This window comes from Leptodactylus fuscus, chromosome 4, assembly GCF_031893055.1.
Source record: "Leptodactylus fuscus isolate aLepFus1 chromosome 4, aLepFus1.hap2, whole genome shotgun sequence".
In the NCBI taxonomy this organism is placed as follows: domain Eukaryota; kingdom Metazoa; phylum Chordata; class Amphibia; order Anura; family Leptodactylidae; genus Leptodactylus; species Leptodactylus fuscus.
In genome coordinates this window covers 216,292,446-216,307,674 of record NC_134268.1, presented here as the reverse complement: position 1 = coordinate 216,307,674, position 15,229 = coordinate 216,292,446, and the positions used below count along the sequence as shown (strand labels likewise).

General features: G+C 44.0%; 1 protein-coding gene across 4 annotated transcripts in view; it reads right to left on the bottom strand.

Annotated features, from left to right (window-relative positions):
- PHF14 (PHD finger protein 14) overlaps nt 1-15,229 on the bottom strand; it is a 207,721-nt gene that overhangs the window by 172,365 nt on the left and 20,127 nt on the right. For all 4 annotated transcript variants that reach the window (XR_012715478.1, XR_012715479.1, XM_075271805.1 and 1 more), the window contains 3 exons: nt 13,957-14,116; nt 8,300-8,411; nt 5,991-6,128 (listed from right to left, as the gene is read on the bottom strand). Coding sequence is in view for 2 of the 4 variants with exons in the window: in XM_075271805.1 (XP_075127906.1) it covers nt 5,991-6,128; nt 8,300-8,411; nt 13,957-14,116 (410 nt within the window). In the remaining 2 variants the exon portion in view is untranslated. The remainder of the gene's footprint in view (nt 1-5,990; nt 6,129-8,299; nt 8,412-13,956; nt 14,117-15,229) is intronic.

The window sequence follows — 15,229 nt, the reverse complement described above, 5'->3', positions numbered from 1 at the left end:
AGTGGGGTCATAAGAAGGGAGAGGTGAGAAGTGGGGTCATAAGAATGGAGAGGTGGGAAGTGGGGTCATAAGAAGGGAGGGGTGGGAAGTGGGGTCATAAGAAGGGAGGGGTGGGAAGTGGGGTCATAAGAAGGGAGAGGTGAGAAGTGGGGTCATAAGAAGGGAGGGGTGGGAAGTGGGGTCATAAGAAGGGGAAGGAGAGAAGTGGGGTCATAAGAAGGGAGAGGTGAGAAGTGGGGTCATAAGAAGGGGAAGGAGAGAAGTGGGGACATAAGAAGGGGAAGGAGAGAAGTGGGGTCATAAGAAGGGAGAGGTGGGAAGTGGGGTCATAAGAAGGGGAAGGAGAGAAGTGGGGTCATAAGAAGGGAGAGGTGAGAAGTGGGGTCATAAGAATGGAGAGGTGAGAAGTGGGGTCATAAGAATGGAGAGGTGAGAAGTGGGGTCATAAGAAGGGAGGGGTGGGAAGTGGGGTCATAAGAAGGGGAAGGAGAGAAATGGGGTCATAAGAAGGGAGAGGTGAGAAGTGGGGTCATAAGAAGGGGAAGGAGAGAAGTGGGGTCATAAGAAGGGGAAGGAGAGAAGTGGGGTCATAAGAAGGGAGAGGTGAGAAGTGGGCTCATAAGAAGGGGAAGGAGAGAAGTGGGGTCATAAGAAGCGGAAGGAGAGAAGTGGGGTCATAAGAAGGGAGAGGTGAGAAGTGGGGACATAAGAAGGGGAAGGAGAGAAGTGGGGTCATAAGAAGCGGAAGGAGAGAAGTGGGGTCATAAGAAGGGAGAGGTGAGAAGTGGGGTCATAAGAAGGGGAAGGTGAGAAGTGGGGTCATAAGAAGCGGAAGGAGAGAAGTGGGGTCATAAGAAGGGGAAGGAGAGAAGTGGGGTCATAAGAAGGGAGAGGAGAGAAGTGGGGTCATAAGAAGGGAGAGGAGAGAAGTGGGGTCATAAGAAGGGAGGGGTGAGAAGTGGGGTCATAAGAAGGGAGAGGAGAGAAGTGGAGTCATAAGAAGGGAGAGGAGAGAAGTGGAGTCATAAGAAGGGAGAGGAGAGAAGTGGGGTCATAAGAAGGGAGAGGTGAGAAGTGGGGTCATAAGAAGGGAGGGGTGAGAAGTGGGGTCATAAGAAGGGAGAGGAGAGAAGTGGGGTCATAAGAAGGGAGAGGTGAGAAGTGGGGTCATAAGAAGGGAGGGGTGAGAAGTGGGGTCATAAGAAGGGAGAGGAGAGAAGTGGGGTCATAAGAAGGGAGAGGAGAGAAGTGGGGTCATAAGAAGGGAGAGGAGAGAAGTGGGGTCATAAGAAGGGAGAGGTGAGAAGTGGGGTCATAAGAAGGGAGGGGTGAGAAGTGGGGTCATAAGAAGGGGAAGGAGAGAAGTGGGGTCAAAAGAAGGGAGAGGAGAGAAGTGGGGTCATAAGAAGGGAGAGGTGAGAAGTGGGGTCATAAGAAGGGGAAGGAGAGAAGTGGGGACATAAGAAGGGGAAGGAGAGAAGTGGGGTCATAAGAAGGGAGAGGTGAGAAGTGGGCTCATAAGAAGGGGAAGGAGAGAAGTGGGGTCATAAGAAGCGGAAGGAGAGAAGTGAGGTCATAAGAAGGGAGAGGTGAGAAGTGGGGTCATAAGAAGCGGAAGGAGAGAAGTGGGGACATAAGAAGGGGAAGGAGAGAAGTGGGGTCATAAGAAGGGTAAGGAGAGAAGTGGGGTCATAAGAAGGGGAAGGAGAGAAGTGGGGACATAAGAAGGGGAAGGAGAGAAGTGGGGTCATAAGAAGGGAGAGGTGAGAAGTGGGCTCATAAGAAGGGGAAGGTGAGAAGTGGGGACATAAGAAGGGGAAGGAGAGAAGTGGGGTCATAAGAAGCGGAAGGAGAGAAGTGGGGTCATAAGAAGGGAGAGGAGAGAAGTGGGGTCATAAGAAGCGGAAGGAGAGAAGTGGGGTCATAAGAAGGGAGAGGAGAGAAGTTGGGTCATAAGAAGGGGAAGGAGAGAAGTTGGGTCATAAGAAGGTAGAGGTGAGAAGTGGGGTCATAAGAAGGGGAAGGAGAGAAGTGGGGTCATAAGAAGCGGAAGGAGAGAAGTGGGGTCATAAGAAGGGGAAGGAGAGAAGTGGGGTCATAAGAAGGGAGAGGAGAGAAGTGGGGTCATAAGAAGGGAGAGGAGAGAAGTGGGGTCATAAGAAGGGAGGGGTGAGAAGTGGGGTCATAAGAAGGGGAAGGAGAGAAGTGGGGTCATAAGAAGGGAGAGGAGAGAAGTGGGGTCATAAGAAGGGAGGGGTGAGAAGTGGGGTCATAAGAAGGGAGAGGAGAGAAGTGGAGTCATAAGATGGGAGAGGAGAGAAGTGGAGTCATAAGAAGGGAGAGGAGAGAAGTGGAGTCATAAGAAGGGAGAGGTGAGAAGTGGGGTCATAAGAAGGGAGAGGTGAGAAGTGGGGTCATAAGAAGGGGAAGGAGAGAAGTGAGGTCATAAGAAGGGGAAGGTGAGAAGTGGGGTCATAAGAAGGGAGAGGTGAGAAGTGGGGTCATAAGAAGGGGAAGGAGAGAAGTGGGGTCATAAGAAGGGTAAGGAGAGAAGTGAGGTCATAAGAAGGGAGAGGAGAGAAGTGGGGTCATAAGAAGCGGAAGGAGAGAAGTGGGGTCATAAGAAGGGGAAGGAGAGAAGTGGGGTCATAAGAAGGGAGAGGAGAGAAGTGGGGTCATAAGAAGCGGAAGGAGAGAAGTGGGGACATAAGAAGCGGAAGGAGAGAAGTGGGGACATAAGAAGGGTAAGGAGAGAAGTGAGGTCATAAGAAGGGAGAGGAGAGAAGTGGGGTCATAAGAAGCGGAAGGAGAGAAGTGGGGACATAAGAAGGGGAAGGAGAGAAGTGGGGTCATAAGAAGGGAGAGGTGGGAAGTGGGGTCATAAGAAGGGGAAGGAGAGAAGTGGGGTCATAAGAAGGGAGAGGTGAGAAGTGGGGTCATAAGAATGGAGAGGTGAGAAGTGGGGTCATAAGAAGGGAGGGGTGGGAAGTGGGGTCATAAGAAGGGGAAGGAGAGAAGTGGGGTCATAAGAAGGGAGAGGTGAGAAGTGGGGTCATAAGAAGGGGAAGGAGAGAAGTGGGGTCATAAGAAGGGAGAGGTGAGAAGTGGGCTCATAAGAAGGGGAAGGAGAGAAGTGGGGTCATAAGAAGCGGAAGGAGAGAAGTGGGGTCATAAGAAGGGAGAGGTGAGAAGTGGGGACATAAGAAGGGGAAGGAGAGAAGTGGGGTCATAAGAAGCGGAAGGAGAGAAGTGGGGTCATAAGAAGGGAGAGGTGAGAAGTGGGGTCATAAGAAGGGGAAGGTGAGAAGTGGGGTCATAAGAAGCGGAAGGAGAGAAGTGGGGTCATAAGAAGGGGAAGGAGAGAAGTGGGGTCATAAGAAGGGAGGGGTGAGAAGTGGGGTCATAAGAAGGGGAAGGAGAGAAGTGGGGTCATAAGAAGGGGGAGGAGAGAAGTGGGGTCATAAGAAGGGAGAGGAGAGAAGTGGGGTCATAAGAAGGGAGGGGTGAGAAGTGGGGTCATAAGAAGGGAGAGGAGAGAAGTGGAGTCATAAGAAGGGAGAGGAGAGAAGTGGAGTCATAAGAAGGGAGAGGAGAGAAGTGGAGTCATAAGAAGGGAGAGGTGAGAAGTGGGGTCATAAGAAGGGAGAGGAGAGAAGTGGGGTCATAAGAAGGGAGAGGTGAGAAGTGGGGTCAAAAGAAGGGAGAGGAGAGAAGTGGGGTCATAAGAAGGGAGAGGTGAGAAGTGGGGTCATAAGAAGGGGAAGGAGAGAAGTGGGGACATAAGAAGGGGAAGGAGAGAAGTGGGGTCATAAGAAGGGAGAGGTGAGAAGTGGGCTCATAAGAAGGGGAAGGAGAGAAGTGGGGTCATAAGAAGCGGAAGGAGAGAAGTGAGGTCATAAGAAGGGAGAGGTGAGAAGTGGGGTCATAAGAAGCGGAAGGAGAGAAGTGGGGACATAAGAAGGGGAAGGAGAGAAGTGGGGTCATAAGAAGGGTAAGGAGAGAAGTGGGGTCATAAGAAGGGGAAGGAGAGAAGTGGGGACATAAGAAGGGGAAGGAGAGAAGTGGGGTCATAAGAAGGGAGAGGTGAGAAGTGGGCTCATAAGAAGGGGAAGGAGAGAAGTGGGGTCATAAGAAGCGGAAGGAGAGAAGTGGGGTCATAAGAAGGGAGAGGTGAGAAGTGGGGACATAAGAAGGGGAAGGAGAGAAGTGGGGTCATAAGAAGCGGAAGGAGAGAAGTGGGGTCATAAGAAGGGAGAGGAGAGAAGTGGGGTCATAAGAAGCGGAAGGAGAGAAGTGGGGTCATAAGAAGGGAGAGGTGAGAAGTGGGGTCATAAGAAGGGGAAGGAGAGAAGTTGGGTCATAAGAAGGGGAAGGAGAGAAGTGAGGTCATAAGAAGGGGAAGGAGAGAAGTGGGGTCATAAGAAGGGAGAGGTGAGAAGTGGGGTCATAAGAAGGGGAAGGAGAGAAGTGGGGTCATAAGAAGCGGAAGGAGAGAAGTGGGGTCATAAGAAGGGGAAGGAGAGAAGTGGGGTCATAAGAAGGGAGAGGAGAGAAGTGGGGTCATAAGAAGGGAGAGGAGAGAAGTGGGGTCATAAGAAGGGAGGGGTGAGAAGTGGGGTCATAAGAAGGGGAAGGAGAGAAGTGGGGTCATAAGAAGGGAGAGGAGAGAAGTGGGGTCATAAGAAGGGAGGGGTGAGAAGTGGGGTCATAAGAAGGGAGAGGAGAGAAGTGGAGTCATAAGATGGGAGAGGAGAGAAGTGGAGTCATAAGAAGGGAGAGGAGAGAAGTGGAGTCATAAGAAGGGAGAGGTGAGAAGTGGGGTCATAAGAAGGGGAAGGAGAGAAGTTGGGTCATAAGAAGGGGAAGGAGAGAAGTGAGGTCATAAGAAGGGGAAGGAGAGAAGTGGGGTCATAAGAAGGGAGAGGTGAGAAGTGGGGTCATAAGAAGGGAGAGGTGAGAAGTGGGGTCATAAGAAGGGAGAGGAGAGAAGTTGGGTCATAAGAAGGGGAAGGAGAGAAGTGGGGTCATAAGAAGGGAGAGGAGAGAAGTGGGGTCATAAGAAGGGAGGGGTGAGAAGTGGGGTCATAAGAAGGGGAAGGAGAGAAGTGGGGTCATAAGTAGGGAGAGGAGAGAAGTGGGGTCATAAGAAGGGAGGGGTGAGAAGTGGGGTCATAAGAAGGGAGAGGAGAGAAGTGGAGTCATAAGAAGGGAGAGGAGAGAAGTGGAGTCATAAGAAGGGAGAGGAGAGAAGTGGAGTCATAAGAAGGGAGAGGTGAGAAGTGGGGTCATAAGAAGGGAGAGGAGAGAAGTGAGGTCATAAGAAGGGAGAGGAGAGAAGTGGAGTCATAAGAAGGGAGAGGAGAGAAGTGGGGTCATAAGAAGGGAGAGGTGAGAAGTGGGGTCAAAAGTAAGGGAGAAGGAATGAAAAGAAGAACGTAAATAATGAGGAGAGTCAGGTGACGGATTATGACAAGGGTGAGACATGTAAGAGATGCTACAGGATAACACGAGAAGGTGTCACAGTGTGCACAAGGGCGAGAAGACGCCATAATGGAGGAGTCAATATAATAAAACCAGTCATAAAGCTGCCAACACAAGAGCAAGAAGACAAAGCCATACAACAAGGAGCCGCACCAAGAACTTATGTCTACAGATTATACATTTCTTCCCCTTGAAGTCCCGAGGTAATGGCGTGTGCCCGCGGCCGCTCCTCCGACTCCAATACACACCAGAAAAACTTAATTTTCCATTGAACTTTCCACAGTAAAGTAAAATACAGAAGATGCGGCGGCGCTTCAGAGGAGAGCGCTTTCATCTCCGTCGCACATCCCTACCATTTACCGCTGATACTCGGGACGGTTTCGCTCCTCTGTCTACCGCCCGGCTTAATTTTTTTTTTATCAGGATGCGGTGCGTTATTTTAGGTTTTTTTCATGCTTTGCTTACAGTTTCTTAAGCGATCTTCAAAAGAAGTGCGTCTGTTCATTTACCTCTTCAGCGGCGGCTTCCGAGAGCAAGCCTTCCTTCTGGGCACAAGTCACATGAAAGTAAGCTCGGCACATCCCTGCGTCGCAGCTGATACACACTCCCGTCCTGGCAAATCGCGGATCTTCACAGAAGCTACATTCCTACGCAAAACATAGAAAGAGAGAGATCTACGCTTACCAGACCGGATTTAACACGACATCTGAGAACGGGAGACATTAGTGAGGTTTACTTAAGTCTGCTGCCATTAAAGGAGGCAAGGAAAATATCTTCTGGGAGAAATAGGTCTTCAAGGGGCGCTCCATCTTCAAGTTGCATTTTCACTGGAAGTGTCTGCTTTTAATGCCGACACTTAATATAGTTCTGCTGGTGGATAGTTCCTAAATCTTTCCCCAACTTCTAGAATTAAAGGGACTCTACCATTAAAATCACACGTAGGAATAGCCTTAAGAAAGGCTATTCATCTCCTACCTTTAGATGTCTTCTCCGCGCCGCCATTCAGTAGAAATCCCGGTTTTTGTCTGTATGCAAATGAGTTCTCTCACAGCACTGAGGGCGGTCCCAATGCTGCAAGAGAAATCTCCAGCGACGCCTCCATCTACTTCAGGAACAGCCTCTTCCTGCATCTTCTTCCGTCCTGGGTTTCAATCTGCTAGGCCTCCGGCCTCAGGCAGAGCTGACTGCACATGCCCATGGCCACAAGAAAATGGCCGCTTACACAGCTTACTGTGTAATATCACCGGATCTAGGAGCAAAATTTATATATTCACATAAGGAGTGTCCTCAAGACACCCCTTATGTAACAGCTTACTGTGTAAGCGGCAACAAGAAAATGGCCGCTTACACCAGCTTACTGCGTAAGCGGCCATTTTCTTGTGGCCCAGGCATGCGCAGTCGGCTCTGCCCGAGGCCTAGAAGATTGAAACCCAGGACGGAAGAAGACGCAGGGAGAGGCCGTTCCTGAAGAAGATGGAGGCGGCGCTGTTGCAGCCCCGGTGCTGTTTGAATGCTGGGGCCCGCCTCCAGTGCTGCAAGAGAACTCATTTGCATACTGAAGAAAACCCGGTTTTCTACCAAACAGCGGCACGGAGAAGACATCTAAAGGTAGGAGAAGAATAGCCTTTCTTAAGGCTATTCCTATGTGTTAGGCAGAAAAAAGGGTGTCCAACGATAGGATCCCTTTAAAGAATGTAGTTGCCCATCCCCCCTGACTACAGACTGCTGACTTCATGTAGTCGCCATGCAGGGCTCAGATAACAAGCTACCGTATATCTCCTAATAGCAGCACATCACCTTATCCTTCATAGGAAATGTTATGCAAATGTTCATTTAAAGAGATGGCATATCACTAAAATATGTCGCCCACCGGAGGAGGAACTGACCTTCTGGCCCACAATGACCACCAAGAACAAAGGGACAGGCTTGTGTCGCGGCTCTATAAAAGCTCGGGTTACGTGGTGACTTGCGGTGATGTAACATAAGTTTGCAGTGTTATAGTCATTGGGGATGTGTTGCGAGCCACACATTGCTGAGTCCAGGACAACAGTGTTGGATTGCCACGTGACACTAATGTCCCTATGGAGACCCAGCCTTATTCTGAGGATCGGTAGGGGTCTTGCACTTGAACATCCGCCAATTAGGAAGTCATAGAATGGCCCAGTAATATATTAAAGGGATTAAGCCCCCCCCCAAAAAAAAAAAATGTATCTCCATAGGATAGAAGATAAATACCTGCTCCGTGGGGTCTGACTACCAAGACCCCTGCCAATCCCAACCACAGCCAGGTTGAATGTAGGCATGTCTAGTGGTGGACAATGGCCCCATGGGAGGGCCAAAGTACAACACTCTGCTATCTCTGGAACTCCCATTGAATTGGAGAACCCGTCCTCTCTCAATTGTTTCTTGTTCTTGGATCCAACGGAGTCTCATATTACAACTAAGGCCAACATAACTATAAATAAATCCTCTTTATGAGCGCCAGGAGTTCAGCTGGGCCCATCAACTTCCGAGTCACAACCCTGTTTCAGGCTGTAAGACAACTGGCTGCAGCAGGAGCCTCCCCCCATCTGCCATGTGTGCAATAGGATACAAAAACTGTTGACACCCCAAAAGTGGAGCAGATGAGAAGATATTACCACTTTTTTCTGCAGAATTTCTACTTTTTGTTTCAGGAACATACCAAAAATTCTGCAGATTGACAAATACCAGTATCATCATATCTGAACTTAGCGCTCCTTTAATATGGAGGAACTTTTTTTTTTTTTTTTTTTTTTAGGCAGCCCGGTTCTGGACAACACTATTTTCCTGGACTTACCTTTGCCCCATACTTGGAATAGTTCATTTCTGTCAGGGTCACCGGGCGCAATTTGTCAATATCTCCAAAAGCGACCCCAGGAACGTACAGAGCACAGACGATGTGGACCCATCTATTAAAAAAAAAAAGAAAGAGAAATGACGTAAAATTTATATCTTGGAACTTATTGTTCAATATTTTGCAAAGTTGGAAAGAAAAAAAAAAAACCTAAAAAAAAAAAAAATTCAAACCCTACTCCTGAGTTCACGACATCTGGTTGTCTGAACATCCCAATGCTGTATCACTAATGTATTGGGTCGATTTTTAATTTTTTTTTGAAATCGCAGCGTGTCCACATGGCGGTTTTTACCCCAAAGTTCGCTAGAATCCTATCCACTTTGCCGTACTGTAAAGCACCATGATTTTTCCCGCGGTGGTGTTTCCATCCTGTGGGGTCCCGGCCAAATATAGGACAATGTCCTATTTTTGCCCATTTTCACAGATCCCTCAACAGACTCAAATCTGTGATGGGTCCATGAAAACGGGTGCGAAACTGCTGTGAAAAATAGCTCTATTTTTTTATTTTATTTTTTTGATTGGATTGGTGTCTTTAGGTTTTATTTTATATTTTACGAGGACTTATTTTGTTAGTCTATTTTTACAAAAAAAATTTACCTGGTTACCTTTTTGTTTGGCCTTATTTTGTTGTTTTTTGTTTTTAGTTTTACTGGGGTTTTTTCCTGTTTATCCTTTGCTTTGTCTTATTTTGTTGGTTTAGTGTTTTTATTTTTACTATTATTTTTACCCCATTATCTTTTATATGTTCTAATGTTATAGATTGTTTTTTTTATTTGTACTATTTTATTTTTTATTTTTTACAGTTTTTTGCTTTTTGGTTTTAAGTATTTTTTCCTGTTTATCGTTTGCTCTGTCTCATTTTGTTGGTTTAGTGTTTTTATTTTTACCCCACTATCTTTTATATGTTCTAATGTTGTAGATTGTTTTTTTGTTTTTTTTAATTTGTACTATTTTTTTCACTGTTTTTTGCTTTTATTTTGAGTATTTTTTTCCTGTTTATCCTTTGTTTTGTTTTATTTTGTTTGTTTAATGTTTTTATTGTTACTATTATTTTTTCAAGGAGTCTTCAGTAATTGATACCTTTTTTTTAATGGCGAACTAAAAGTGATGACCTATTTCGAGCTTTCGGGACTACTAAAATGTTCCCTTCCAGCCTGATGAAGGGACCATATTAGTAGTCCCGAAAGCTCACAATATGTCATCACTTTTAGTTCGCCATTAAAAAAAGGTATCAATTACTGAAGACTCATATCTTCATATCCACTGGCTAACACGGTACAAAGACATTTTTCCTTATATTATGTTTTCCTCATCTTTTATTTCTTCTTATGTTGAAGATTTAGTTTTTTTATTCTTACTAATTTTTTTTTCTGTTTAATCTTTTATTTGGCCTCATTTTGTTGTTTTTTACTTTTACCCCATTATCTTTTATTTTGACCATTTTTTTTTCTCATTTTCTTTTATTTGGCTTCATTTTTTGGACTTAGATTTTTTATCCTAACTATATTTTTCCCCCCGTTTTCTTTGATTTCGTTTCATTTTGCTGGTTGAAATTTTTTTCTTCTTTCCTACCTTTTATGCAGTCTTATTTTTTTTTAGTTTGGTGCCTTTTAATAAAAAAAAAAAAAAATGTTATTACTTGTCAGGATTGATAGGGCTGCGTGCAACATGGCGGAACCCTAAACTCCAGTGCGCCTTGTATTTTTTTTTTTTTTTTTTTTTTTCCAGACTATAAAATTTCACCTTGTACGGGCCCAAAAGCAAACCTCGCCAGAGAACAATGGTATATACCAATAGGAAGTTGACATTGAACAAAAATTCCTAATTATAAGGATAATAAACCAGAACAGCAAAATTTCCATCCTCAAACATAAAAAAAAAACAGAACAAAAAAAAAAAAAACCACGCGCAACGATCTGCTTACCCGCTTAAAACGTCCTAGCACAAATGTAATTTTTCCCTGACGTTCCACACAATTGGTTCCGATAAATGATACAACAGAATACATATCTATAAGGGGAACCTAAGACAGGCAGAATTAGCCGCCACCGCTCGGCCTAATGTCCCTTCATATTATAGAGAGGGGGGAAAAATAAAAAGGAAGAGGAATCTAAAAAAGCCAGGGCAGGGGGATTTTGCTTTTTTTCGAGATGTATGATAGGAGGTTAATACAAGCCCGGGTTGGTATCCTGCAGACTTCAATATAAAGATACACATCTTCAACAAGCAGCTGCTTCTCAATTTAATTTGCACATTCTGTTCATGCTCCGCTGGTATATTAAATGCTGCTTCACTCCGTAGGAGTTTACTGTGATAAACCTACCAGCTGGCTGAATCCTTCATACTGACCTTCTTCCAATGGCTTCCCGCGTGTCCTGCCCGCACTAAAAGCTAAAGATGCTATTTTCCTAACAAATTTTACAATTTTGAATTTTTTTATTTTGAAACATTTTGTTAATTTACTCAAATTTTTTCCATAATTTTTTAAAATTGTCTTCCCATTTTCTTTTTGACTCTTTGTGCTGGTATTAATATCCGTGGCCATGAAGGTAAACAGAGTCTAGATTTTATTTTTTGTTTTGTCTTTTATGAAATTTTTTTAATACGATCTTGTTTGTAATTCCAATTTGTTTTGGTTGGAACGGCGCTGCAGGCAAAAAGACAAATCACAACACAACACCAAAGTCGGTGCGGTCCATGGGGCATGGTTGAAAACGGAACCTAATACAATTTGCCTTATTTTTTAATTTTTTTTTGCTCTTTTTTTTAAAACATTTTGTTAAATTTACTCAAATTTTTTCCATAATTTTTTAAAATTTGTCTTCCCATTTTCTTTTTGACTCTTTGTGCAACGAGGCCTGATGGCTGGTATTAATATCCGTGGCCATGAAGGTAAAAAGAGTCTAGATTTTATTTTTTGTTTTGTCTTTTATTAAAAAATTTTTATACGATCGTTTGTGATTCCAATTTATTTTGGTTGGAACGGTGCTGCAGGCAAAAGGACAGATCACAACGCGACACCAAAGTCGGTGCGGTCCATCGGGCATGGTTGGAAATAGAATCTAATATGATTTGCCTTATTTTTTATTTTTGTTCTTTTTGTCTTTTTTATTTTGAAACATTTTGTTAATTTACTCAAATTTTTTCCATAATTTTTAAAATTTGTCTTACCATTTTCTTTTTGACTCTTTGTGCAACAGGGCCCGACAGATGGTGTTAATATCCATGGCCATGAAGGTAAACAGAGTCAAGATTTTATTTTTTGTTTGTCTTTTATGAATTTTTTTTAATACGGTCTTGTTTGTGATTCCAATCTATTTTGGTTGGAACGGCACTGCCGGCAATAGGACACATCACACCGCAGCACCAAAGTCGGTGCGGTCCATCAAGCACGGTTGGAAACTGAATCTAATATGATTTGCTTTATTTTTTATCTTTTTTTTTTAAAATTTCTTGCAATCTGTTCACATTAATATGGCTGCACACATCATTACAGACACCGGGAACCCTGACGTCACCAGGAACAGTTCTAGAGCACTGCTAATGGCGGTTACCAACGAAAGCCACAAGGCGTGTAAATGGAGTTTCATATTTTTTATTTAATTTTTTTCCCAATTTTTTTTTTTTTTTTTTTTTTTTTTTTTTATAATGTAACCTGGGAATGAATGGAATCCATCATGCGTTGCTGTTACTCAAGCCATAATACACGTGCAAAATATATTTTGCATTTTTCGGACTATAAGATGCACTTTTTTTCCCAAAAATTTTTGGGGAAAATGAGGGTGCGCCTTATAGTCCGAATGTGGAGGAGCAGAGCGGAATTGCAGCATCGCCAAACTGCTGCCTTCCTGCAGGACAGGAGTGTAGTGATGCCGCAGGCCCCGGCACCTGTGTCGGCGTCTAAAACTCTCCCCAGCATCCGTCTTTCTATTATAGCGGTTGCTGGATCTGTCATGGCGGCCGCTCTGCTGCAGAGCGTCCGCCACAGCAACCGGATTTCCGCTATGCGCGGAGGCCCGCAGCTAATGCCCGCAATAAGAATGCATTCTAATTGTGGACATAAAAACTTAACCCCCCTTCCCCCCAAAGTGTAAAATACCCCCAGGGCCGGTCCCCACCGACCCCATACCTGTAAAGTTGCAGGGCAGCTCCTGTGTGGCGATATCGTAGGAGCCGACCTGTTCTGGTGACAGCCCAGAGCCTACTGAAGGCTCCCAGGCCTGTCACTTCTATATTACTATTGCGGCTGGTCCATGACCAGCCGCAATAGTAATGTATAGAATCTCCCATAGATGACACTTGTATTGCCATCTATGGGACTTGCAATCAAATGACTGCAGGTTCAAGTCCCCTGGGGGAGGGGGGGGGATAGTAATAAATTGTTTTTAAACTAATAAATAAATAAAAGTTCTAAATCACCTCCCTTCCCAAGAATACATATAAAAGTAAAAAATTACTGTGAAACACATACACATTAGGAATCCCTGTGTCCGAAAATGCCCGCTCTGCTAATATTTTTCCTGTACGGTGAACATCAAAATCAAAAGTGCCAAACCGCCGGGGGTTTTTTTTACCGTTTTGCCTCTGACTTAAATAAAAGGTGATCTAAGCAATAAACATTTCCCAAAATTGTAGAACTAAAAAGCACATCGGACCCCGCAAAAAAACGCTCTATGCGTCCCCGTACAGCTGCAGGGTCACCTGTCAATGTGGCAAAACTCCTATATATTAAATATTGTACCATTTCGTGCTTCAAAAAAAAATTTTTCCCCCTATTTTCCTCCTCGAAAACCTAGGTGCATCTTATAGTCCAGTGCATCTCATAGTCCGAAAAATATGGTAAGTTTTTAATTTTTTAATATATTTTTTTTGCTCATTTTTTATTTATTTTTCTTTAGCTTTTGACCTAATTTTTTTTGTTCTTTTAGACTTTTGCTATTTTTACCTTATTTTCTTTAGCCTTTGCTCTTCTTTTAATAGTTTTATTTATTTTTTTCTATTCTTTTGAATTTTTGGGGATTTTTTTTTTTTTTTTTTAAACAACTGATTTTTCTTTTTTATTATATTTTTTTTTTTATTTAATGTTACTAGAACCGCATCTCAAGACTTCAGTGAAATAAAAAGCAGTCAGGGCAGAGTCTTCCAGTTCGGGGGCAGATGTGCCATCAGCTGTTTACTGCATCGCCTTGCTGGCTTGTTTGGGTGCCACATGGTCCAAAATCTCGTAATTAAGACAAATTGGGTAATCAGAGAAGAATAATCCTGCCTTTTAGTTCCTCATCTATTTCACTTACAGCTATGATGACAGATGTTGAAGTAGACAGTGAGCGAGGAGCAGAATCTACATCAGAAGAGCGAGCGGCCCGACACAAACAACAAGGCAAATAGGGTGACAAAATAGATTACATGCACACACGGAATGTTCGGTTCATGCTACTATATATGTAACATTATACTCTAATGCACCCTAGCACGTCGCTCGCTTACATGAGGGGATCACCAAGAAGAACCCCAACTCCTGACCAGTCACTTCTTCATACATAGCTAGAATAAGCAGAGATGCAGTGTAAAGCATGAGGGGAAAAAAACATCAGTCTCACCTTCCTGCATCGGTCTCCTTAAATATACCATCTTGGTTTGGACAGAGCTCACAGCTCGGGGACACTCCGCACTTGCAGGCATCACAAAACCAAGGCTCTGTAGAGTTCTCAGAAGCCGAACTCATAATGGAATCACTTTCACCATCTACACCATAACAGCCTGAAGGAAGAGAAAGACATTAACGATGTAAACCAGCAGAATAGTGAGCGCAGCTCTGGAGTATAATACAGGATAAGTAATGTAATGTATGTACACAGTGACTGTACCAGCGGAATAGTGAGCGCAGCTCTGGAGTATAATACAGGATAAGTAATGTAATGTATGTACACAGTGACTGTACCAGCGGAATAGTGAGCGCAGCTCTGGAGTATAATACAGGATAAGTAATGTAATGTATGCACACAGTGACTGTACCAGCAGAATAGTGAGCGCAGCTCTGGAGTATAATACAGGATAAGTAATGTAATGTATGTACACAGTGACTGTACCAGCGGAATAGTGAGGGCAGCTCTGGAGTATAATACAGGATAAGTAATGTAATGTATGTACACAGTGACTGTACCAGCGGAATAGTGAGCGCAGCTCTGGAGTATAATACAGGATAAGTAATGTAATGTATGCACACAGTGACTGTACCAGCAGAATCGTGAGCGCAGCTCTGGAGTATAATACAGGATAAGTAATGTAATGTATGTACACAGTGACTGCACCAGCAGAATCGTGAGCGCAGCTCTGGAGTATAATACAGGATAAGTAATGTAATGTATGTACACAGTGACTGCACCAGCAGAATAGTGAGCGCAGCTCTGGAGTATAATACAGGATAAGTAATGTAATGTATGTACACAGTGACTGTACCAGCAGAATAGTGAGCGCAGCTCTGGAGTATAATACAGGATAAGTAATGTAATGTATGTACACAGTGACTGTACCAGCAGAATAGTGAGCGCAGCTCTGGAGTATAATACAGGATAAGTAATGTAATGTATGTACACAGTGACTGTACCAGCAGAATAGTGAGCGCAGCTCTGGAGTATAATACAGGATAAGTAATGTAATGTATGTACACAGTGACTGTACCAGCAGAATAGTGAGCGCAGCTCTGGAGTATAATACAGGATAAGTAATGTAATGTATGTACACAGTGACTGTACCAGCAGAATAGTGAGCGCAGCTCTGGAGTATAATACAGGATAATTAATGTAATGTATGTACACAGTGACTGTACCAGCAGAATAGTGAGCGCAGCTCTGGAGTATAATACAGGATAAG